This window comes from Coturnix japonica, chromosome 1 (assembly GCF_001577835.2).
Source record: "Coturnix japonica isolate 7356 chromosome 1, Coturnix japonica 2.1, whole genome shotgun sequence".
In the NCBI taxonomy this organism is placed as follows: Eukaryota; Metazoa; Chordata; class Aves; order Galliformes; family Phasianidae; genus Coturnix; species Coturnix japonica.
The window spans coordinates 133211231-133237549 of NC_029516.1; the positions used below are offsets into that span (position 1 = coordinate 133211231).

At 38.9% G+C, this 26319-nt stretch overlaps 1 protein-coding gene across 9 annotated transcripts in view; it reads right to left on the reverse strand.

Annotated features, from left to right (window-relative positions):
• The window catches only part of GPC5 (glypican 5), a 519876-nt gene extending 493887 nt beyond the window's left edge, over window positions 1-25989 (reverse strand). For 6 of the 9 annotated variants that reach the window (XR_004305915.1, XM_015851540.2, XM_015851541.2 and 3 more), the window contains exons 1-2: window positions 25741-25986; window positions 17435-17596 (exon numbers count right to left, since the gene is read on the reverse strand). Coding sequence is in view for 8 of the 9 variants with exons in the window: in XM_015851540.2 (XP_015707026.1) it covers window positions 17435-17596; window positions 25741-25900 (322 nt within the window). In the remaining variant the exon portion in view is untranslated. Of the gene's footprint in view, window positions 1-17434; window positions 17597-25740 lie in introns of all 9 variants that reach the window. The other 3 variants (XM_032442040.1, XM_032442039.1, XM_032442041.1) reach the window with 2 other exon arrangements.
• Between the last annotated feature and the right edge of the window lie 330 nt (window positions 25990-26319).

Sequence of the window (26319 nt, forward strand, 5' to 3'; positions counted from 1 at the left end):
CCTCTCCGAGAAGTTCGAGAGAAGAAGGAGGGCACTCCAGCCTGGGAACGAGATTATACAGCGTCCTGGTCCCGTGACTTATCATTAACCTGGGATATGTAGTCTTCTTCTGTGGACTGCACATTCAATAGAAGTATCCATACTTTACATGATGTTATGATGTGGAATACTGATACTGATAGCAAAATTACAAAACCATGACACTTTATCATACTATATGGACGGGATCAGGACAAGAAGCCATCAAATAAACATTGTGTATGAAGCAGTGCTATAGATGCTTCCTGAAAAACTTTACATTAGACATGGCATTATCCAGCTTCCAATTTAGGCTAGATTTTATTCTGCAGAACTGAACTGATTTATAAATTTTGCAGACACATCCCAATACTATTAGATTCACAGCTTTTGTATTCTCCTGAGAACTGCCTTCTAATAAATTCATTTTCCACCTCCTATTATTGGAGGAAATAGTGAAAAGTGGATCTCTCTTTATCATATACACTCTACAGCATATATCCTGAGGTGGTTCAAAACAAATCAAACTGTTTTTGAAATGCAAGCTTACTGTGGCTCCAGTGCTGATTTTTGGGTTTTTTGTGTGTGTGTGTGTGTGTTTGTTTTTTCTTTTACAAAATTCATAACATTCCACTATAGGCTTTTTTTCTTGTTTTGTTGTTGATGGTGGTTTTTTGTTTTTTGTTTTCACTCCTATTGAGTACTAAGCTGACAAACTTACAAAGCTATCATAAGTTCATTATCTTAGCACTGAATAGCAATAGCAGTAGCTCAGAGCCACCTTTTTTTTTTTTTAACATAAAATTTACTTTTTCCTTTTCTGTGAATGCCATTAAACTGAGTGTCATATGGCTTTCTTACATCTACATAAAACCTTAATACTTAACTCAAGAACAAACATTCTTGTAGTTATTTGTTAAAAAAAAAAAAAAAAGAAAAGAAATGAAAAAGAAAAAAAAGAAAAAGAATAGTCTGGAGAAGAAGATATCAAATGTAGCTGTCAAAGCTAGTATGTGCTACTCATTGTAGCAGCACAGTACCAAGCATGCCTGTGAAAATACACAGGACTCATTTTACACTTTGATGTGTGGCCTTTGTTTCTTGAAAGTGATCTGCTTTGCACTGATAACTCCACATACTGTTTGATGCAAAGCTGGTTACATAAGATGCCCCTAATGAATTCCCTAGGGGCAGCTATAACCTGTGCTCTCATACATTTTAAAAGGACTAACTCCTAAAAAGTTAAAATTGCAAAACAATCTATAAGTAAAATAGTATTTTCACTAAGAAGCCTCAGGTCATTTTAAATTTCTGGGTTTCCTGCATCTTTTATATTAATAGACACTCAGCCGTAGTTTTATCAGAAAATCATACTATTGATTCAGTACAAAGGCATTCCACATCCTATCTTATGTGGTTCTAAAATACATATCAATATATATCATTGCTTGATCATACTTTCACTAACTGGTAACAGCAGCTGGCTTTCCAGAAACGGAGTATTCTATAATTTGCTGAAAAACATTGCAATAGATTTTCAACAGAAGGAAAGTATGTTGAAGACTGAACATAGTAGTCAACAAAGTTTTTGTTTTTGACACTGTTTTATGTATAGTTCCTCATGGTAGCTTCTAGATTAAACTTAAACAAAGTTCCCCTCTGTTCTAATTCAACATCTCAAAGTTTTAGTATTTTGCATGAAATTTTGTATTATATTCAACCAACATATCCTCAAAATCCTCAGCAATATTTTGTGGAAAGCTACCTTCAGTTATGAAACTGAACTTGCTGACAGCAACTGGGTCATTGGTTTCAGAAATCCTATATTAGTCAAATTCATTCCATCACTATGTGAAAAATACTGTAATAAATGTAACGTGCCAGACTTGATTGACCGGATTTCCATCAAGATGCAGCATCCCCTTTATTTATAGCATCAGTTACAAACATGAAAACTCATTGTATGATATTTTCACATGAATGAATGCTCTCTATCCTATAAAAAAAATAGGGCAAACTGAGATGAATGTTGAACTAACTCTCAATTGCCATTATCAGCTCCTTATTCTATGATTCAAGCACTGTGCTTTCTTTGAAACAAATTACTTAAAACCTGACTATGGTGTCATGAAAACATGCTTTATAAGCACTGCTAAAGATTTTTGAAATTGCCTCATTAGTCTTCTGTGGAAGCAACTGATATGATCTCTAAACAACAGAACTCCAATCTAAACACATTTTGTTCAGTCACTACATGTTGAAAGGGACAGAATAATTAATAAAAAAACAGTGAAATGCCAAAGGTCTAAGGCAAAGAGCCAGGATTTCTCTCTATGTTAGAAAGCAGCCTTTTTTATCAACTGACAACCTTGAACAAAAGTCATCAAAATACATGCATATAGGATATGTATATACCCCAAAAATATTCTTGGCTTGGATAAATATATAGTTTTTACATGCATTTCCTATGTAACACTAAACTCTTCTCTCATGCTTGTTTTTACTAACTACTCTGAGATTTCTGTTAACTAAGAAATGAAAAAAATCTCCATGTACAGCCATCATTTTTTTTAGCATAAGTAAAATTTTAGAATTGAAAGATGCCAGACATTGAAGAGACACTTTGGAAGATACCAACAAATACTCATTCATATTTGTAAATAAATAAATGGTATACAGCTTTGAATATCAGAATAACCTTTATCAAAACAGAAAGCACAGCTCTATATTTTTCACTGCTCCTAGGACTGTGTTTGTATCAAAATGTATAACATTTTTTGCCATAACTTGAGTCAGCAGTGCCCTGTATGCTCCCCTTGTCCTCGTTTCACCTCAGAGGGTGCCAACTGCACACCAGTGTTTAGTTGTTGCTGAGTGATGAGTGCGTGCCCAAGACTGGGCAGTGTCACTCAGTGGGGAAAAGCCACCTTGATGGTACAGGGCAGGGGGTGGAGTAGCAGGTCTGTATGAGCTTATGATTGAAATTGTTACTAAACCATCCTGCATCTGAAGAATACAGAATACTGGAAACTCAAGAAGGAAATGACTACATAAATGTGTAAAAGAACAAACGTTACTCTGCTTTACAATACTTCTGTTGGAGTACTGAAAATAAAATTGGCTTCCTCTCTGAAAAACAGTATCCTATGGATAACCTACGTCAATTGTCCCTTTCCTCAACCCCATGTAGCCCATCTGATTTATAGTAAACATGAGCAGTTAATTATATCATCTTGGTATGAATGTAAGTATATTAATAAGGAAGATTGTGAAACACAATTTATGACAGACTTGTCATCAAAGATACTTTTTAATTATAAGCACTGGAAGTATCTCAAAATCACTGTGTCTTTAACTATGGTTTCACAAGTCCTGGGCTGCAGTATCAGACAGACACACAAGCATTTGTGCAGCTGCTCCATGAAGCAGATCAGGAAAGTATCCAATTTTAAATTAATGCATAAGGAAAAATATCTTGCATCAGCTTCCCACTCTAGCAGCCACAAAAGCATCTGGGCTTCAGTCAAATTCCTGACTGAATCAGCTGAACCTCTATTTGCAGCAGGAGCCTGAGCACAGATTAAACCAAAATACTTAAACACAATGAATATGTCTTCTTAACATCTGAAATCAAAACAATTCATGTTGTCTAACTTTAGGTGCCAGCTGAAGCATCCAGACAAGCCACCAAGAAAGATGGAGAAGTTGGCTTGTCTTCTGCAGATATCTCTCACTGTTGACTACAAAGCAGCCCAGGAAAGCTGTTAGCTTAGGTGTCTCAATTAAGTGGAAAGTAGCTGGATTTTGGAGCCCATGTGGATTTAGGTCAGCTACTCGAATGCAATCCATTTAAATGCAGACAGCAAGGACTATAATGACATTAGGCTCTTTCTGTTGCTCATGGAAGAAGGTTAACTCTAGGAGTCTGTCTTGGACATCTATTCTATCCTTTCTTTCTAAAGTCTTCAGAGGGACTTCAAGTGCCTAATTTAACACAGAATATATTCAGCTAATTTTCTAAAACATAAATCACTAAGCACAAGCAGACAACAATAAACAGCTTTAAATAGCTAAGTCAGATTACTCGACTCAGAAAAGCCCTTCAGCATGTCCTCAGTAGATGACATCATTACCTCAGTGTTTCCACCACTGAGCTGCCTTGACTGGCAATGCCAAATCACCAAGCTAATTTCAGTAAGACCCACCCTCTGCTTACCACATCTCAGATGAAAAAATACAGATACTGGATGAATGAAGGTGGCACAAATACCTATCCTTTCTATGACAAATTAGTAAAAAATTAAAAGTATAACCTGAACATAATTGCATATGTTACAAAAGCTCCTGTTTTTTTCTGTATTAGAGGAAATGACAAAAATTGAACTTTGCTGGGTTGCTATACTTGTAGGTTTAAAGCTAGAGCAGTAGAACACACACACACACACAAAACTGTTCAGCAGTAAAAGTTTCTCAAACTACCTTTCCTTCATGGTGATACCAGAGGCATTCAAAAGCAAATATTTGTAACCTTTGAAGGAAATGTAACTGCAATGTTATTTAATTTTCTTTTCAGACTAGAATTATTAATGAAATGATATTTATAAGCCATTACAGGCAGTCTTTCATGGTTTTCATGGTTTTTTTACAGGATTTTTGGTGAAAAATTAATATAGAAAAGAAACCACCAGTATTCAGTTGAATGCATTTATAAGTGCAAAGGGTCAAGGGCAAGACAGAACTTCACACAATTCTTTCCTTGTGAATAACAGGTGAGAAAACTGCAAAGCAAATTACTTAAGTTACACATTATCAAGAAAGTTGCCTTTTGAAAGTGGTTGGTCATCTGCTATGTTTGATCAAGTTATCTTTGACTGAAATGCTCTCCCTGCTTAAAAAGCGAATGCTATTTTCTTTAAATAGTTAAAGACTCCTAAGAAAATCCTATTTCATTTGAATTCTAAAATTTTAAGGGAGAGGTTTCAGGAAAAGGTAAGCATCCATATGAATGCTTGCTGATGAATCCAAATGGTATCAAATTAACATAAAATACATACTGAAACCATGAATGCACATTTATCACATTATCTTGTGTTTTTAACATATTCATATTAATTATTCATATTAAACATTGAGAGCATACAATTCAATCACAGCATATGGCACATCAAATAAAATTCATGTTTCAAGACCAGATCAACATGGAGGCATTACCCAGCACTTCCCTTGTCAGGATTTGAATCTGGCTCCAATGTATTTTAATGAAAACCAATATCTAGAAAAAGGAAACCTGAATTTCCAAAAAATACCTGACTGGCTCTTCATTAACACATCCATTTGATTCCATCCATCAGACAGTAGTCACATTTCTTTGTCAAACAACTGACACCAAACCTCTCTTTGCAGAAATCAAGATGCTTTCCAGTAATTACACGCCTTTGATTGCTGGCCTCTTATCACGGCAAAACAGCTGTGTAACTTCAACAAAGTCCCTTTTAAGGCTGACACTATATCAAATACCTTTTTGCTCTTATTTCAGAAGCCAGATTCCTGCTTGCATTTCAGTATGCTGAAGGTGTGTACTAAAGTTTTCACATCTGACAAGTAAAGAATAATTTATTCTTAAAGTCTCACAGTGTTTAGATAACTCCTACATTAAGAATGTTAATGATGTTATTGTCTATCAGTTCTACTGCCATCAAAATTACTGTCAATAACATCTGCTCTAAAGCAATTTAAGTGGTCTTCAGTTACATAATCACAGTCTTAACAGCACAGAGAAGCTTCAGAGTACCTAAAACAGCCAAGGAGGCACAGCACAGGATCTACAGATCTCCAGAACAGCTACTTGAGTAGTTGCGAAATCCAATAGCATTATACATCAAGTGATATACATGGGGAAAAGAAATCCTGCTTCATGTGTAAAATTGTGCCCTCAACAGTTGACCTGGCATAAGATCTTAAGACTGCAATAGTTATTTCTGTGAAAAATTCAGCTTAATTCTCTAACAATTTAAAAAGTAAATACATAGTAAGTACTCTTAGAAAAGTAACAGATAGCGATATATGTTGTTACCTAAATTGATGCTCTCCTGTGTTTTGAATACTGTGCTCAATACCTTACTGACATAGGCTTTGAAATCTCCCATCACTGAAGCTCCCTAACTTCTAATCATAAATATGTCCTAGGAAAATCATAGTTGTTGTTTATCCATGTCTGGGGAAGAATGAGATTTGTTGACTTCAATTGTTTCAACCTACATTTTTTTCTGGGATTTTATTTTTATAGTTTATCAGTAACTACAGTATCCTGGGTACTAAGGAAATCTCTAACTGAAGATGTAGCAGCCAGTATCTAAGAACTCAGCCAAACAGACTCAGATGAAAAGTAAAATCATAAATGTTAATGTTCAAAGGTGATTGGTCACTAGAACACTATCTGTGGAGGTAATCAACCCCATCTCAAGTATTTCAGTTCAAATTTAGCATTGGCTTTTGGAAATGCACTGTATTAATTTGACAGCCACTGCCTTATTTTATTAAAAAAAAAAAAAAAAAAAAAAGAAACTTGCTTGCCCAAGGTGTGCTACAGCAGTCAGATTCCATGATTCTATTTTATCCTTATAAAAGGTGGATGTGAACATATGAAGACATTCATTCAGACTAAGTGCAGCTTTCCCAAATCTGTTTGACAGTAAATTCTTGTTCCAGTTGCATTAAGTACCATAGCAACTGCAGGGAAAGAAGTGGGATATCAAATAACTATCTCAGCTAGATAAGTAAGCATTTAGTTGGAAGTACAAATCCTTTTTTTTTTTTCTCCTGCTACTTTGTTTGTTCTGTATCTAGTTCCATAAGTGTGATGTTCATGATCACAGTCTGAAATAATTATTTGTTCGCTTTCTACTTCCCATCCCAGGCTCTTGTGACTGTATTGGTGGCACTGTGAAAGACCTAATTATTACTGAGCCCTTTGCTTTTTACATACAGTGTACTTAAGTAAAAACTGCACACTATTAACACAGCTGTAGCCAGGCACTGGAGGCCACAGAGCTACCTAATTCCACTTAAACCAGACTCTCTCTGAGAGTGGTCAGGCACTGGAATAGCCCACCCAGGGAAATGGTGGAGTCAACATCTCTGACAGTGCTCAAGAAGCCTCTGGATGAGGAGCTAAGAGATATAGTTTATTGGCTTGTGGTAGCAATAGTAATGAGAGGACGGTTGGGCTAGAAGATCTTGCATGTACTTTCCAACCATTTGATTCTACAATTCTATAACTAATCTGATCTTTGTTTGTTACAAGATCAAACATCCCTAGCTCACATACAGACACCAGATGTGGGCATCTGCAGTCTAGAAGAGTGAACTAGAAACTTCCATCCAAACAACGTTATTTGTCATTCTCTAGATTATGCAGGACATCCTACACAAACTGGCAGGTATGATAGAAGGCAGACAGGATCAGCATCACTGAAGTTGTAGGTTTGAAGGATGGACAGGACACCCTGCTTCTAAAAATACACTAGATATATGTCTATTACATGACTGAAATGAGTCCAGAATCCTGTGCTGCTAACACGTTTTCCTCTTGGAAAACTGTACTGCATAATGTTGTTACCTCTTTTTGTTTTGGTACAGCTGCTATCCCTCACTTCCTTACAGTCTCTTCTAACTTCACCCTACTTCTGTTCGCTCATACTTTTGGAAATTCAGTAACAGAATCAAGAAGTTCAAGTTACCACCCACTGAACAATCGCCTCCAAGTTTTATTCAAAAGAAGCTGAAAGTTTGTTTGATAAAGCCAGGAAAATAAGTGAAAAGAAATATATATATGTGTGTGTTTCTTCTTAAACCACAGGAGTCATTAATCTATTTCACAGTAAGGACTAACCATGGTGACTGTAGCAAGAGCTATATTTAAACCTTAAATTATAATAAAAACCCAAGAAAACATTATCTTTAAAAGAAAACAGCAGGTTCATGATCACCAGGTGTAAGGGAAAGAAAGAAAGAAAAAAAAGCAGCTTAATGCACTATTAAGTGTAAAATGGAAATATTAAATGAAAATCTAAATCTTTCCCAAGGGGGGTTATTCCTACAAACGTTCCTCAGATATTAGCTTCTATCTATTAACAGCGTACTTGAATAAAAGAAATTACAAATCTTAATCCTCTACTTTAATGGAAACTCTTAAATTAGGTGGCTATTTCAGGTTATTTTTATAACAACAAGTCATGAAGAATCAAGTTCCTCTTGGGACTGACCAGAATTGAATTTACAGCTTTCTCTACAATGCCGATAATCACAATAAAATCATAATCAGCCAGTTAATAGCTTCAGTACAACAGTTACACAGCAAAAAGTAAATTAAAATGTAGACAGAATTTTAATATGGCTGAACTAGGCCTCACTTTGCTTACAGCATATTTGCTTGCTACTTTTAAATAGCATACAAGCAGTAACAAAATTGAATTTTGTAAAGATTTGTTTCATTGCCACTGTTAAAATCAGTACACCAAATACTTTATTCCATAAGATGTACATATATTTCTGATTCAATCCAGAATTAAAAATAAAATTAAATTAAATTAAAAAAATAGGGAAGAGAAAAAAAAAAAAAAAGTAGACAAACACTTCATAGAAAGCAAAGAAGTGAGCAACTGATTTCACCTTCTATTTATTTGTACATTTCTACCACTCCAGCACAAGGGAATTAGCTCACCCTTAGCAGAGAGCCAGCTCTCATTCACTTCAGGTTAAAAGGAATCGTCTCTCCAAGTTGCTGATATGCTGGAAACTTGCATGTTATCTTATTCCTTAGTAACCTGCTTGTTCTCCCAGACCTTAATCACACCCCTGAGCTACATTAGTCCCTGCTGCACTAAGATTTCAAAGAGTAGTGGAGGGTGGTTACTTTGTTGTGTATAATACACAGATTAGGGTACAGTTTCAGAAACCTCACTATAGGTATCTAAATATTCAAAATCTAACAGTGCCCAAGCTTTCACTATAGCCAAGGGTTACACAGGGTCCAGTTTCTAAACCATAGGTTTCTAGAGACAGCCAATATGTCCTAAGTTATTTAGCACTAACTTTGGATTTGTTTCTCTACAGAGACAAAATTATTTTCCCAGTTTCCTAGTTTTCTGCTCTAGAGCTATTTTGCAGATTTTTAAGTACAGTTTTAGATATACAAGGACTGTCCTAAATGCAATGCCCCATATTTTATTATGTTGGTCCACAATGTCAGAGGCAGATAGATGGTGGCATGGCAGTAGGAACCAAACCTTCCTACCAATGTTCCATGTTGTTGCCATGTGAGAAATGGCAGCAGAGTGGCAGTCAGACAGAATGATGTCTGACATGGAAGAGCATAGGAAGCAAAGTTGCGTCACTGAATTCCTCCATGCAGAAGCAATGGCCATCCCTGACATTCACTTTCTCTTACTGAATCTTTATGGAAACCAATAGGTTGATGAGAACACAGTGAGCTGGTGGGTGGTGCATTTCATCACAGCATACAGGCTCTTGTTCATGGCTGCCAAAAATGTACAGCAAATGGTGATGACTGTTGAAAAATTGTGTTTTGTAGCTGAGAATTTGCTCTATCAAACAGTGTTACTGTGCTCTCTGTATCTGCTGTAGTTTTCAAGAAAATAAACAGGAGGCATTACTTTCCAAGCAACTGGCATATACAAGGACAAAATAAGTTCCTGTTTAATTTTGTAATAAGAAATTTTAGTGCTTGTTTGATAAATTCAAACTTGATGCACTTTGCTCTCCCTTATTCCTTTTCTGTTCTGAAAAGATCACAGAATCACAGAATTATCAAGGTTGGAAAAGACCTCGAAGATCATCCAGTCCAACCATCACCAATACTTCCCAGTTAAATCATATCCCTCAACACAACATCCAAACTTTTCTTGAACTTCCCAGGGTTGGTGACTCCACCACCTCCCTGGGCAGTGCATTCCAATGCCTGACTACCCTTTCCAAGAAGTAATATTTCCTAATGTCCAGCCTGAATCTCCTCTGCCGCAGCTTGGAAACAGTGCCTCTAGTTCTATCACTGTCTACATGAGAGAAAAGGCCAACCCCCAGCTCACTACAACCTCCCTTCAGGAAGTTATAGAGAGCCATAAAGTCTCCCCTGAGCCTCCTCTTCTCCAGGCTGAACAATCCTAGCTCCCTCAGCCGCTCCTCGTAAGGCCTGTGCTCCAGACCCCTCACCAGCTTCATAGCCCTCCTCTGAACACGTTCCAGGGACTCAATGTCTTTCTTGCAGTGAGGGGCCCAAAACTGAACACAGTACTCGAAGTGTGGCCACACCAATGCCGAGTACAGGGGGACAATTATCTCCCTGTTCCTGCTAGTAACACTGTTTTTGATGCAAGCCAGTATGCCATTGGCTTTCTTGGCCACCCGAGCACACTGTCAGCTCATGTTCAGCCGAGCATCAATCAGTATCCCCAGGTCTGTTTCCTCCACACAGTCCTCCAGACACTCTGCCCCAAGCCTATAGTGCTGCCTGGTGTTGTTGTGGCCAAAATGCAGGACTCGGCATTTGGTCTTGTTGAACCTCATCCCATTGGCTTCAGCCCAGCTCTCCAGCCTGTCCAGATCCCTCAGAAGGGCCTCGTTACCCCCAGGCAGATCCACACTCCCTGCCAATTTGGTGTCATCTGTGTACTTACTGAAGGTGCACTCAATGCCCTCATCCAGGTCATCAATAAAGATGTTGAAGAGGACAGGTCCCAGCACCGACCCCTGGGGAACATGACTCGTGACCGGTCACCAGCTGGATTTAACTCCATTCACCACTAGTCTCTGAGCCCAACCCTCCAGCCAGCTCCTTACCCAGCCGAGAGTGTACCCATCCAAGCCACGGGCTGCCAGCTTCTGCATGAGAATACTGTGGGAGACAGTGTCAAAGGCTTTGCTGAAGTCTAGGTAGACCACATCAACAGCCTTTCCCTCATCCAGCAGATACATCACTAGATCATAAAAGGAGATCAGGTTGATCAAAAAGGACCTGCCCTTCATGAACCCATGCTGGCTAGGCCTGATCCCCCAGCCATCCTGCACATGCTGCATGATCTCCCTCAAGACAATCTGTTCCATAACCTTCCCTGGAACCGAGGTCAGGCTAACAGGCCTGTAGTTCCCTGGATCCTCCTTACAACCTTTCTTGTAAATGGGAGTCACATTGGCAAGCCTCCAGTCTTGTGGGACCTCACCAGTCAACAAGGAGTGCTGATAGATGATGGAAAGCAGCTCGGCTATCACTTCCACCAGCTCCATCAGCACTCTCAGGTGGATCTCATCTGGCCTCATGGACTTATGGCAGTCCAGATTGCTTCCTATGTAAGAAATGTCACTTAAAATGCAATTATATTTACCTGATATACATGTAAAAAACTCTTACTTTAAAATTCCATTTAAAACTAGATTATTTTAGTTAATATTTGCTGAGAAATATATTTGTTTTTACCTCTCACAAGACTTTTGAAAATGCAGTGTAAAATTGCATTTCTCCCTAAGTAGTATGCCAGGTTTGCTGAGGTGCGATTTGAAAGGAAAACAGGGGTAAAAATAAGACTGTCTATATTATAAATACTGCAAAATTTCTGAAATTTCCTGTATGGAGCATGAACTTCTTAATAGTATAATTGCTATTTTTCATAATCATGCTTCATGTTTTTCACATATACTGCATGCCAGTGTATAGATACCTACTTTATTTTACCTATTTATCACCCATGTTTGTGAAAGAATAGCACAGTTCTTCTCTAGGTGTCTCACTTTAAAGGAATGTGGATTGTCATTTTTTTGTTTGTTTTTGCTTTATTACATTTAGATTTCAGAATATATGTTAACTTTTTTTCCAATGGGACCATTTCTTTCTTCAAGTAAATAACACACAACTGAGCAGTTTCCAGCTCAAGGTTTATCAGCACAAAGCAGAAAAGTTTCAGTTCACAAATCTTATCTGTTGTCTTTCTGTTTAAGAATCCTAAGACTATAATTTACCTTTTAAACAACAGTATGAGACTGATAATTTCTGCCAGATTTTGATCCATTATTATTCTAAGAACTTTTCCTATAAAAAATATCCATAGAAAGTTATCCCCAACCCTGATCCTTCTTCCCAATTAAATGTATCCCCCCGTATTTGCTCCTATGGAACACCAGATTTTCCACTCACACTTGAAAATCCTGCTAGTCTAAAAGGCTAAAGAAAATGCTGTCTTTGAAACAACACTAAACATCTGTTCTAAACTACCAACTTTATACTGCTGTGTTCTCTTGGAGTTCAGTCGTTGTTTAAATTCCTGTATTTCACCAGCAAATCAGCTTCACAAAATTTCCAGAACAAGCAGGAAGCAGGCATCTACAGCTCTGTGCAAATGCAAGCTTTTATAGCCCTGACTACAAAGGAAAAAACATTTTAAATTTGTAATTAACAGGTTTTTTGTTTTTGTTCTTGTTTTTTTCTCATGTGTAAGTACTGCATAAAGTATAAAAACTCTAGATTAGTGTATGTCTATACTGATCACTCTATTACACAGACATGAACCAAAATAGTAGTTATCTCAGTATTAAAAATAAAAATAAAAATAATAATAAAAGATTTTGACAAAATCTTAGTATTCACCCAGTATTTTAGTCAAATTTCAGATGATTTCCACAATGACAGGATTGCATAACTTCTAGTGCACCTAAATCAGCTTAATTGTAATGCAGGTATTACCATAATTGAGAAGAACAATTGACTGTAAGTAAGCACAGCCTGAAATGAGACTCCACAAGCACAAGTGCACACTAAGCAAGTATAATTTAAGAACATACTGAGGTGGTAAAAATGGTTATTACAGAAGCAAAATAAATCCCTGTGTTTATAAACCTCAGATATGCCCATAGCAAAGAATATGTGTACGCAAATAAGTATCCAAAAGATAAGAATGCGACACAATGAAAGTAAATTCCTCTAGAACGATAAAATACTTGTTTCCAATACATAAATAAAACTCAGGATTAATGTGGAACTTTTAAGTATTAATCTAAATCTCCAGATTTCTGCACTTAAAATAGCCCTACAGTGCTGAGCTTTATGTGTATACAGAAATACTGGGTCCAATCTTAAGCTGCATTAGCACACTGCTTGTCCCAATTTTGTATCATAAAGGAATCAAAAAACGATTTTAAGGGATGATCTCTGAAATTAAGATTTCTGCAGCAGCTTTGCTCCCTATATCAAACAGAAAGTATTATATTTGTTCCCCTTATTAACACTCTCTACTTCCTCTTCCTTGAAAATTCATACTAGTCTGGTGAAGTTTTCACTGACTGTAAAAAGGGAAAATATCACTTCAATTTTTTAAAAGGGGAAAAAAAGAAGTCCTAAGAAACTACAGGCCACCCAGTCTCACCTCTGTCACTGCAAAGATTATGCAAAAGATCAACCTGAAAACTGTGCTAACTCACTTTAAAAACAGAGTTGGCTGGTGACAGCCAACATGGCTTCACTAAGCCAAATCGCGTCTGACAAATTTGGCGCCCTACTACATTGTGTTAACAGGGCTGGTGAATAAAAAAGAATAACTGATGACATCTACAAGGACTTGTGCACAGCCTTCCAGTACATAAAAGACAGTCTACAGGAAAGATGGTGAAGGACTCTTTATCAGATAGAATAGTGACAGAACATGGGGAAATGGTTTTAAAATAAAAGAAGAGAGATTTAGATTAGATAATAGGATAAATAACCTTTACTCAAGAAAAACAGTGGTGAGGCACTGGCACAGGCTGCCCAGAGAAGCTGTGGATACCCCAACCCTTGAAGCATTCAAGGCCAGGTCGGATGGGATCCTAGGCAGCCTAATCTACTGAGTGGCAACCCTGCCCACAGCATAGGGTTGGAACTAGTTGATCTTTAAGTCCTCCTCCTCCAACCCGAATCATTCTATGATTCTAAGATTCTTTTCCTCACCCCATATGATAAAACCATCATGGCCATGAATTACGGGCAACAGAACAATGTACATAATTCCAGCAAACTGTAGGCTTTTTTTTTTTTTTTTGAGACCCTGATCTATCAATACAACAACCCAGTGAAAACTGGATTTCAGCCTGTCCACTTTCTTTTAATACAATCAGTTTCATTTAACTTCACTGGAAGTTGCAATTCACATGTACTTGAGTCTTAGCTTATTTACATCAAACTTAAAATACAAAAGATTACAGAGCTAAGAAAGAGAAAACTGTTGGAATTTCAAAGCAGCTCTTTACATTGCAAATTACCTACAGCGCAATGTATCTTTTGAAATCCCAAGTGAGATACAGCAGTTCCTGCTGAAAGAGTTTCCTGATCTCCAAATCATTCTCCAGAAAACTTTATAAATGGAAAACAAATGAATCAGTGCCAGAGCAGATTTAGTTTTACAAAAATTATAGAATCCTGAGAGTTGGATTAGAGTTGGGCCCACTCCTCAAGCCTGTCTAGGTCCCTCTGGATGGCATCCTGTCCCTCTGGAGTGTCAACTGCACCCCACAGCTTGGTGTCATCAGCAAACTTGCTGAGGGTGCACTCAACCCCACTGTCAATGTAATTGATGAAGATATTAAAGAGTATTGGTCCCAGCACTGACCCCCAGGAGATACCACTCCTCACTGGTCACCACCCAGACATTGAGCCATTGACTACCACTCTCAATCCTGCAGCCAGTTCTTAATCCACTGAACAGTCCACTCATCAAATCCATTTTTGGATAAACAAATATGCAATTATTTCTTACGACTTACTATGCTACCAAAGAAAGCATCCCAGAAGATTTCAACAGATTTTTTAGCTCATATAATTTAATTACCAGTTAGAATTTTACTATATTTAAATGCAGAAAGTCCACTTTGACTTCAAACAATCTCTGCCTATTCACTGAACTCTGATCATGGTTAAAGTGAACTCTAAAATTGTTATGCAGTAAAAATTTTACAGGAAAAGAAGAAAGAAAAAAACAACAAAACCAAACACAAAACTGCATTAGGGCAGTGTGATTCAATACACTCCCAAGCTTACACCACAAATGCAGTAGAGTTTTCCTTTGTAGTTGTAAACTATCAGAAAATGCCATAGTGAACAATACAATTTATTACATCTTTCATACGCGGTGTACTTGCTAAAACTTGGTGAAAGGCTGCCACATTCATAAGAAACCCAAGGACAGCTTGGGTTCCAGCAACAAACACTACTCGTGTGTTTCACCATAAGATGAAAGAATGTAATCCTTAGGAAGTTCTCAAACCATCCCTCTTTTGCAAAGATAAATAATCACTAATTCTTTGGAAAGATGAAAAATCTCTTTTTTAGTTCCTTTTTATACAATAAAATGGTATCACTAGAAGAGTTAAAAAGTGCACACATTCCTTATTAGCCTCTAAATCAGTGATTACGGTGCCTTTAAAAGCTAAGAAGAGGCCAGAATTCAAATTCTGAAGAGTTACTAAGATTGTACATGAGGGAAACAATAATATCTCCTTAAAGGCATGCATACTCCAGTCATAGAATCACAGAATCACAAGGTTTGAAAGGACCTACAAGATCATCTTAGCTCAACCATCTTCCTATCACCAGTACCCAGTAAGCTACTAAACCTTACCTTGTAGCACCTCATCCAGACACCTGTTCAACACAATCAGGGACAGCGACTCCACCACCTCCCTGGGCAGGCCATTCCAGTGCCTGACCACACTCCGAGAGACAAAGTTTTTCCTTATGTCTAATCTAAATCTCCCCTGGTGCAACTTGTAGACATTTCCTTCCATCCTATTTGTTGCCTGGGAGAAGAGGCCAACCCTCTCCTCATCACAACCTCCCTTCAGGTAGTTGTAGAGCACAATGAGGTCTCCTCTGAGTCTTCTCCAGACTAAACAATCCTAGCTCCCTCAGCCACTCCCCATAAGACTTATACTCCAGATCCCTCACCAGTTTCATTGCCTCAGTGTCTTTCTTGTAGTGAGGGGCCCAAAACTGAACAAAGTACTCAAGGTACAGCCCCACCAGAGCTGAGTACAGGGGGATGTACTCCTGCACTCTGGCTCCTGCTGGCAACACTATTTCTAATGCAAGCCACGATGGCACTGGCCCTATTGGCCACCATTCAAGGATAACTAACCTACAAAGGTAGGTATACATTCTACAAACACACTGAAAATACCCAACATACTGAATCTCTTGGGGCATAAAAACAACAAAAATGAAGTCTCTAGGTCCTGATTTCACTTAAGCTTCACTTCAAATCAATCACTTAAATCAAATCCAATTGTTGTCAAGACTAAGGAATTTTTTGATTGCACAAGTAAATTACCTTGATATCTAGGGTGTTTTTTGTATGTTTGTTTCTGATTTTTCTTCTCCTAGGGTTGGAGGAAAGAAGACAGTGTTAAAACACACAGTAGAGAGCATAGCCCTCACTTTAGGCAAGTACAGTTGGTTCTTCAGTTCCACAAAATCTACAGACCTTGAATCCAATACAGCTTGTCATGGTGAAAAAAAAAAAAAAAAAGGCTAATATACCAAAGATGGGAGGAAGAATGAAGCCAGGAATCAGCAAGTGAAAGCTTTCTTTGTACGTTTTACCAGTGATGTCCTAAACATGACAGTCATGGACAGCTGCATTAGGTAGACTAATACAATACTAATACCAATATAATACTAGCAGTGCTTCCAGAAGGGAGAGAGCAACTCATCTTTAGCAATATAACAATACATAAACTTCAAAAAGTGAAGGCATTTGGATTCAGAGTTATGGTCATAAAACAGCCATTAAAGCTAAGTCCATCTGCTAACACATTTTAGCAGTTACTGGAAAGACAACTTCCTAAACTTGTACAAGGTTAACACATTACCCTGTTTGTCCAAGTAGCCATAAGTACACATTAATAGAAAAATGACAAGACCGTAGGATTTTGTCCTCAATGTGTGAACTCTATATTCTTTTTTATCACACAAAACCATCCACTGCCACTATTTCTCACATCTTCCCAACTCCTGACCAATTTCTGTTATTAACTGACACCTTTCAAATAAAGAGAAAACCGAGCAGTGTGTAGGGAAATCACTTAAACACAATTCCACAAACAACCCAAACAATTACTAATGTGCCAGATAGTTTCCCATCATGCATTGGAGCAACTGAGGCTCAACCCTCACTATTTTATTATTTTTAGCATCTCTGAGTTGTTTTTAGAAATTCAGAAGCCTACACAACTTGAAAGAAACTTGATCCCAGGAATGTATCTCAAGAACAAAACACCCACATATTTCCATTAGAACTAAAAATTAAGAGGTAAATTGCACATCCAAACCAAATGCAAATGAAAATGAACAAGTTTGGAAACAAAAAGCAGAAAGTCGTACCTTGAAAAGCTGCTGCATTACGAGATATTAAAAATTTTAATGTAGCACTAGATGTTTGAAGCACCTGCTGTATATCTTGCTTTGCCGCAGTCTGATATCTTTCTTCCATCTTTTTGGTACAGCACGTTGGGTTTTTAGAAGTACAAACCTGGAGATCAACACCTAGAGAAAGAAAAAATTGCAATGATTAATATGAAATAGAAGTTCACAATACACAGAGAAAAGAGTTGTTGGGGTTTTTTGTTTGTGTGTTCTAGGCTTGTTTTGTTTGTTTGTTTGTTTTTTAACATTAGTATATACATTTAAAAGAAACGCCCAGAATTCTGAAGACAGTGTTAAACAAATTTAGATGACAGTAGTAACTAAAATTCTGTGGGAAGAGTACCCTTGTTACAGTTAATTGGTGTCATATAATAGCTTTACCTTAACACTGTAATCTTATTTCAGCTGTGAAGATTGCTAACTAGTGTTGGTAAAATACAAAGGACACGCATTGCACATCACTTGGAATACTGATCTGCTAGCTCATATGACCTAGCACATAGCCAGCATTCTTGTTCTGTAAATCCTGGGCTGAAAAGAGCTAACTGCTACTAAATATAACAAACAGAACAGTGGTAAGTCTGTCCTTAATGGGTACATAATAAACATATTCATATTGACTTTCATATAGAGCAGTCATAAATCTTAGTCTAACCTATTTTACCATTTCTTTCTCTAATGACCAGCATTCCCCATGTATGTAAATTGTCATGACAATTTATTACTTCACTAACAGGATGGGAAAAGCTTATAAAAATTAACACAGAACCACAGAATGGCTTGGGTTGAAAAGGACCACAATGATCATCTAGTTTCAACCCCCTTGCTATGTGAAGGGTTGCCAACCACTAGACCAGGCTGTCCAAAACCACATCCAGCTCATCCTTGAATACTTCCAGCAATGGGGTATCCACAGCCTCCTTGGGAGACCTGTTCCAGTGCGTCACCACCCTCTGAGTGAAAAACTTCCTCCTGATATCTAACCTAAACCTCCCCTATTTCAGTTTAAGACCTGGAAAGTACTGGAAAGCTGCAATGAGGTCCCCCCAGAGCCTCCTCTCCTCCAAGCTAAGCAACCCCAGCTCCCTCTACCTTCCCTCATAGGAGAGGTGCTCCAACCCTCTGATCATCTTAGTGATGATTATTCTCTGGACTTGCTCTAAGACCTCCACATCCTTCCTGTACTGGAAGCCCCAGGCCTGGATGCAGTACTCCAGATGGGGCCTCACAAGAGCTGAGTTGAAGGGAAACATCTTTTGAAATGTTTGGCACACTAAAATTCAAGAGGAACAAATCAGTAATGTATTTCTTATTGTATAGTAAAAAGCATCTTTTATGCACTCTGAGGATTCAAGTCAGAATACGTGGTTGTGGAGGAAGACAAAAAGGAAGAAATTCTAACATGGAACATCTGTATCAGCCTTGCCTTTATACATACTTTCACCTATTACATCATCTCTTTGAACTTCATATTTTATTTCCCTGCCACTAAATCTACAAATTATAACTCTTCTTAAATTTACTCTTCTAATGTTTTTCCATATTTTCTCTGATAAATCATTTTATATTCTATGTTATGAATACAGTAATGGGAAAAGAGAAGCCTTACATGGCTTGTACTTTTCATTTTCCATTAGTTACCTTACATAAATAAAGGTGTTTTAAATAACATGTTCCAAAAAGCTCAAGCAGAAAAATTAAGCTACTGAGCAGAATATGCTGATGATGCTAAATTGGGTGGGGAGGCAGATACACCAGAAGACTGTGCTGCCATTCAGAGGTAATTCAACAGGCTGAACATTATGGGCAGGGAACAACACAAAGTTCAACAAAGGCAATTGCAGGGTCCTGCACCAGGGGAGAAATAACTCCATGCAGCAGTACACATTACGGTCTGACATACCAGAAAGCACAAATTACATAGTTCTGAAGCACCCATTTTTAAATCAAGTTCCACTTCACTGGTTATGTTCTCATACCTGAGCACTTGGGTTTGAAATAGATATGAAAAACTGTGCATTGCCTCAAATGAGAATGACAGCTCTAATATTGCTATAAAATCCATTCCAAACTTGAAGACTGTAAACATAAGGCCTAGTTCCAATTTAATCAGATTGTTTACAAGCAACAGTTGCTCCCCAAGCCTAGTTGCTGCACACAGACAGTATCTAGTGGAGGACCAGATAAGTTATAGCCATGCCATCTCTTACTAACCAATATTTATAGCTGAATGATCTGGCATTGACAGATAACGTTGAAGTGATTTCCAAATATAGCCTTAGCATCTATTTTGAGAAACCAAATACCATGACACAAGTGTTTGACACATAACAGTAAATCCATAAAGCCAAACAAATCAGATCAAAGTGTTAGTACTGGTTCTCCTGTCACCACTGTAGAACCACAACACGCTTTGGGCATGGTGTTGACCTGCATTACGTAGCAAGGATAACTACACTAGCTCTCAACCATCTGGACAGATGCCACTCAGACTCTGAACCAAGCATCAGTACTTGGCCCTCTCTAAACAACTGATTCCATTTTACTAAGCAGCTAGCAAGCCCTAACAGTGATAGAAGAAGAACAAGTTCCACCAAGACACTAGTCAAAACCAGCAGGGCCTGACCTGAGCACTAGCAAGTGGCATAAGTGGAAGTAGATGCCAATCCTCCTAGCAGGGATGGCAGCACCAGTCTGCAGACAGGACATGGTGCCATTGTGTCTTTACAGAAGAGAGGTAGAGACATGGGCAGGAGTAGCTGAGGCCACTTGCTTTGTTCAGCCTAGAGGAGACTAAGGAAAACAGTCCCCCCCTCTTCCTCACAAGGGGAACAGAGGGGTAGGTGCTGATCTCATTTCTCTGGTGACGGCAAAAAGATCTAAGGGGACTGCCTGAACTCCAACCATTGTGTCCCATAGCCAGGAACAACACACTCCATTGCTAGCTGCACCCAAAGTCTCTGCCCATGGAATAACTGTCATGGTGTTTTCCTGTTGTTCTACTAAAAATAAAGCAGAAATGCATTGGTCCCTCAACAGAAAACCCTCCCAGCCCTGTGACTAGCCCACCTCATGCACCCTCCCCCCCAGCACAGGGCCAGGCTGCAGCCATGGTCCTGGTAAGCAACTCAAACCCCAGTGTCTACCCCACAGCTGCCCCAAGTCTGCATCCTCACACCACTTACCTCTGCTGACTGAAACATGCCCTGCAAGGCCCACCTGCCTGAGCCAGTGAAAGTTGGGGAAACACAGGCAATGCTGTGGGGATGGGCTGAGAACAGCTGCCACCAGCCCTACAGCACTACGCAAGCAAAATCTTGCTAAAGCCTCCAAGCCTCATGAACATGCTCAGCTAGAGACCAGGAACAAATTAGGATGGGCAAGGCTCTGCTGGCACCCTAACATATGCAGTGGAGGTACATGAGGTCACAGTCCATCACCTGGTGATGTAACGCACCACTTTACTGTGACATCAAAATTAGTTGCCCAGGGTGCTGTCACCCCATGGAAGCATGCCCAGCCCCTCAGTTCTCTAGTCAGCACCAACACTGTACCTCTGCACAATCACTGGAGCTGCTGTAGTGTTTCTGTCAGAGTCCCCCAGCAGTCACACCATCCTTGGCCTAGTGTTCCCCACTCTGCCAGAGGCCCTCTCTTAATGAGTGACAAATGTACCCCTCAGAAGTAACCAGCAGTTTCTTTTCTTAGAAGCAATGATTTCTTCTTTCATACAAAGTTAAAAAAGCTGTCTTTCACAAAGCATTTGTGCCACTTTCCCAGTATATATATAGTGAGAGCCTGCTATTACATTTTAGTTATTAACAATTAACATACACAGCATCAGCTCACATGCAGTTCTTTGTGCATATAGGTACATATGCATAACTCTCACCTACTTTTAAAATTAAAGAACTTAAAAATTAGGTATATTAGCCAAATTGCACAAAGTATTTTCATTGTTTGGCACAGCTTATGTTTGGCACTCCTTAGCTTTCAAGCTTTCTACTATTTTGTCTGTTGTAATGCAAAATCTAATATAAACTTTTACCTTAGCTTGTTACAGACTTCAGTGTAGCTTCAAGAGGACATTCAGACTGTCAGCAAAACTCTAATATAATAATGAATATTTGCTTGTGGTTTTTATTTATCCTTGAATATTCTCTTCTTCCTTTGATTTTATGGTAAGTACTTTTCCCAAGCAGCATATTTTTTAACATGAACATCATTCCCAACCCCAAGGGAACTTTGTTTTTACTTTAAGACTGCTAATCACGCACATACAAAGTACATTTTATTGACCTAATTCTGTTCTAGCTCATTAAACACTGCTGCCTTCAATGGTCAGGAAAAAGTAGCTGAATACAACATGTGAAAGAGCCCAACCAACAAAAAATGGAGTGGTTGCTCGAAGTCCACAGAAGGGTTTTGTAATTATTCCATTAAAATGCTATGGAACAAGCAACAGCATACAGGTCAGTGTTTGAGGAGAGTACACCAGCAACTGAATCAGGTATTTCAATTTCAGAACAATGTACAGAGAAAAAAAAAAAAATCCTTTTACATGTTTTTGCATGTAAAAATCTTATTGTCCTAGGCAACAATTGTTTTGTCAATTGACAAGTATTCTGAAATACATTTAGAAAGTTTTCTAACTGTAGGAACACTGGCTCTTTTCAGTACTGAATTCTGAAGGCTCTATGACTACAACTTGTTTTTTATCCAAACCCAAAGCAGAGAGAAAAGTGAAATAATTTACACTACAATAATTAAAAATTAAAATATATAGTTACAGTCTATGAAAGATTTTATAACTGGAAACAATCTTGATGAGAGTAGAAAAGAGCTCAGCAAGAATAAAATATAGTAATCCAGAAGAATAATTCTACCTATTTCCAGAAGGTCTGGAACTGATTTCAGCCTTTGATTCACAGTCTCCATCCTACAAATCCATATTTTCAGTAACTTAGGATAAGCAAGTGCTGGCAGGATGAGGATGTTAATGACCAGAAAGAGAAAATACCAGACATGGTAAATTTCTGCCTGTCTGCTTAGGTGAATGCTTTTATGAGATCAAATCCAGACAGTAAAAAAATCCCCAAACAGACCCACCACTGTCACAATAAACAGTCTTTTAAGAGACAGCACTGAAATGCCACTGGCTGGAAGCAGTCATTCAAACAAGCAGTTTACTGCAAAACAGATTTGCAACCTGTATCATGCTTGAGTCTTTCTCATGCTCATCCTTTAGCATCTATTTGTGAACTAATCTTTATTACAGACACCACCCCGCATTAATCATTGCCATTAAGATCAGTGTAATGTACTTCAGCACTGCTAAATTAAAGAGGTAAGGATCAAACTCAAGCACATGACCCTGGACTGTCCACCCTGCAGACTTCTTCATTGTGGCTCTATTTAGATGGCTCCAGAGAGTCTCTTAATGCATTTCTAGAGAATTTGCATCCAAACATGGCTTTCCAAGGACGTCATAGGTTTGGCTCCTTCCTAGCAACCTACAAGATCCTGACCCTACTGGCAGGCATCCTAGCAAGACTCTTCTTACATGTTATAGAGCCAGAGGTGAAATACTACCTGCATTCACGAGCTAACAGCTTATGCTCACAAACATGAGAATAATACAGGCAGTAATCTTTACAAAAACACAGATGTGATAAAATGGACTTCAACAACTGATAGCACTGCATAATCCACTTCCTGTCCTTCTTCAAATCATTTTCTGGAGATCTGAACATGTTCAACAATTAGCGGAAGCACAAATAAATTCTTGATTTAACATCCAGTAAAACCAAAAGCAAAATTCCCTGAATTTCAACTGTAATGGAAACCTAAATTAGAATTCAAAGAAGAGTATGGGGTTGCTTCTGACCCAGACATTAAGCTTATTTTACTGCTATGTTAAGCTGAACTAGCAAGAATATTTTAACTTGAATTAGCTAAACAGTATTAGGCACCAACTTTTTCTGACATTAAGACAATCTTCAAGCATAGTTTTTTTGCCTTTTTAATTCAATTCTGTACGTATAACTGTTCCCAAAAAGTCTTTGCAGTAAACTTCACACCAATCAACATCTTCATTCCTTTAATTATGTTTTTTGTTCTTATAACACCATAAATGGTCTCCAAAAGATTGCCGAAGAGAAGCCTAGCTTGGTTACTAAAATTAAAATAACCTGCTCAGAGTTTGGAAAAAAATAAAAATAAATAAAATAAAAAATGGGATTAATTCTACAATTCAAAGAAATTTAACTTTTTTTCAATAAATCATTGAACTTAGCTTTTTGGTGCCAAGACAAGCCTGACAATCAGATCATGTCAAGCTGCCATCTAACACTTGACCAGTTGAAGAGCTCTGAGCATCACTGGCTGCTCCAACCACCCGCTGCCATCATCTACCCCCAAAATGCATTGGGCTGAGGGCTCCCGTATGCTGCTCGCTCTCACTCCAGGAAGCACCCCAGAGGATGGCAGCTAACAGTCTGCCTAGATCTTCTAGAGGCTCCAATAAACCTCAAACAGTGCTAGAAGCCCACTCAAAAACAACCAAACTGAGACTCCTACAGGTAGCCTTAAGTCTTATTTCCTCATGTCAGCACCTACATAAAGTGTTTATGTACAAGGGCATATGTTGATGATAAGCCAGCAGACACTGAACCTTCCCACAGATATCCCATTACACGTTGTTGTTATGTGATGGATGGCAGCAGAGGGTCAATCTGACAGAATGGTGGCTGACATGGAAGTGCACATGAGGTGTGTCACTGAATTTCTCCACGTAAAAAAACAAGTAAAAATCATTTATAAATGCTTGCTGAGCTTCTATAGAGCTCAAACAGTGGATGCAAGTACATTGAGGGGTGGGTGGTGCATTTCAGCAGTGGCAGTGGATCACCTCTGCTGGTGAAGAATTTTCAGGATGGAGGATATTGTTTGTCACTGGTGAAAATGCATAGCTAATGCTGGTGACTATGTTGAAAAACAGTGTTTTGTAGCTGAGAATTTGCTCTGTCAAATAGTGTGATTGTGCTCTTTGTTATAGTTTCCATGGAAATAAATAGGAGGCATTACTTTTGGAGTGACCTACATACATAAATAACTACTACGGTTCTTTTCTCGAGGCAACACATTTCCTCCTTACTCTCAGTATGGCACTGAGATAAATGATGATGACAAAAGTACAATAGTTACACCAGACTATGGACAGAGAAGAGTACAGCAACAATCAACTTACATATCGTTCATACTAATGTTACTCACACATGCAATGAGCGCCAAACATTAATGCCACTAATCGGGCTTCAGGGTTCTTTTGTTTGTTTGTTTGCTTGTTTGTTTTCAGACAAAATATCTGCATTTGCACAGAACCTATCCAAGCAGGCTTTCCAACAAAAGCATTTGTTTTCTTTTTGGTGAAAGTTACGATAAAATCTTAAGCTTACAGACAAGGTAATAAAGCCTTGGATACTATTATGTGTACTTGTGACCTAACTACAGTATCATAACAGATAATCCTAAAGTTATTACAACGTTACAGAGTGCAGTTCACAAATCAGTCTCTCAAAAGCTGTACTATGAAGTGATTCCTGCGGGAACTGATATAACGTAACCAACCACCGCTTGCAGAATTCATAAAAACTACACAGATTATCTTAAAAGGGGAAGAGATGATCCACATTTTTTAAGTAAGGTGGAGGTTAATTCAACTCTGGCTGCATAAAGAAGTCAGTTTCTGTCGCGAAAGCGCTGATTCACATTTACTAATCCACATTTAAACACGAATGGATTTTACACATAGGGATATTATTATTTAATTATGCACATAGAGAATAAAAGTATTTTCTGTCTCTATGTCCCCAACCACAAAAATTACCCATACGCTGCATTTTGAGCAGTATGACTAAAATCAAGGCTGGGAAAACAAACAAACAAACAAAACCAGCACAGAAATCCAAGAAGGTACTCATTACTTTCATGATTTCCACTTTAAAAGTTTCATTCGCAATACAACGCTACGATGCACTCAAAATTCCATTATTTAAGACGTTACATCACTAGGAATTTTATCAAGATAACGTGCAGAATATGTGCACATCTACCGGCTGCAGCTGTGCCAATCCTCCCGTGCCATTGGGCGCTCACCCCGCCGCCCGACCCACGGTTCTCCCCGTCCATCCAGCGACCGAATTGCGACTCGCAGCTCGCTGCTGCCGCCACTCCTTCCCTCGTGGCCCCCGTGCTCCCCTCACCTGCCCTCGGGAACTCCGGGACGCCCCTAAAGGAGCCGAGCTGACGCAGCTGGAAAACTTTCCGGACAGCCTCGCAGCTCCGCGGCTCCCCATCCCGGGGGGCGGGGGTGGCCGCAGCGGCGAGCAGCAGCAGCAGGACGCTGAGGCTTCGCGCTTCCATGCCCGTCCACCCTCGCAGAGACCGCGGTTCAAAAGCCCCCAAACCCTTCGCTGCCTGCCAGATCGCCACTCTCCAGCGCCGCCCGCCGCCCGCCGCCCCCTGCAGGCGGGGCCCTCCCCAGGGCCGGCGCTACTCCCCGCCCGCCCCCGCCTGCGAGGCGCTGCCTACTAAGGAGTGCGAGGATGGATGCCGGGATCCCGCAGCCCGGGGTCATCACACTAGAATCATACTAGAATTACGAACTCCCTCCAGGCATATTTTAAGGACACGCTCACCGATACAGCTAGAAGTTTTTTCTTAGGTTGTGAAACTGCCCGAGATTATCCAGCGTGCTTCAGCAAGAGGCTGTCCCAGCCTTCACTCCAATCCTGTACCTGTGGCAGCAATTTAAACACGAGACCGCAAAACTGTGAGGAATG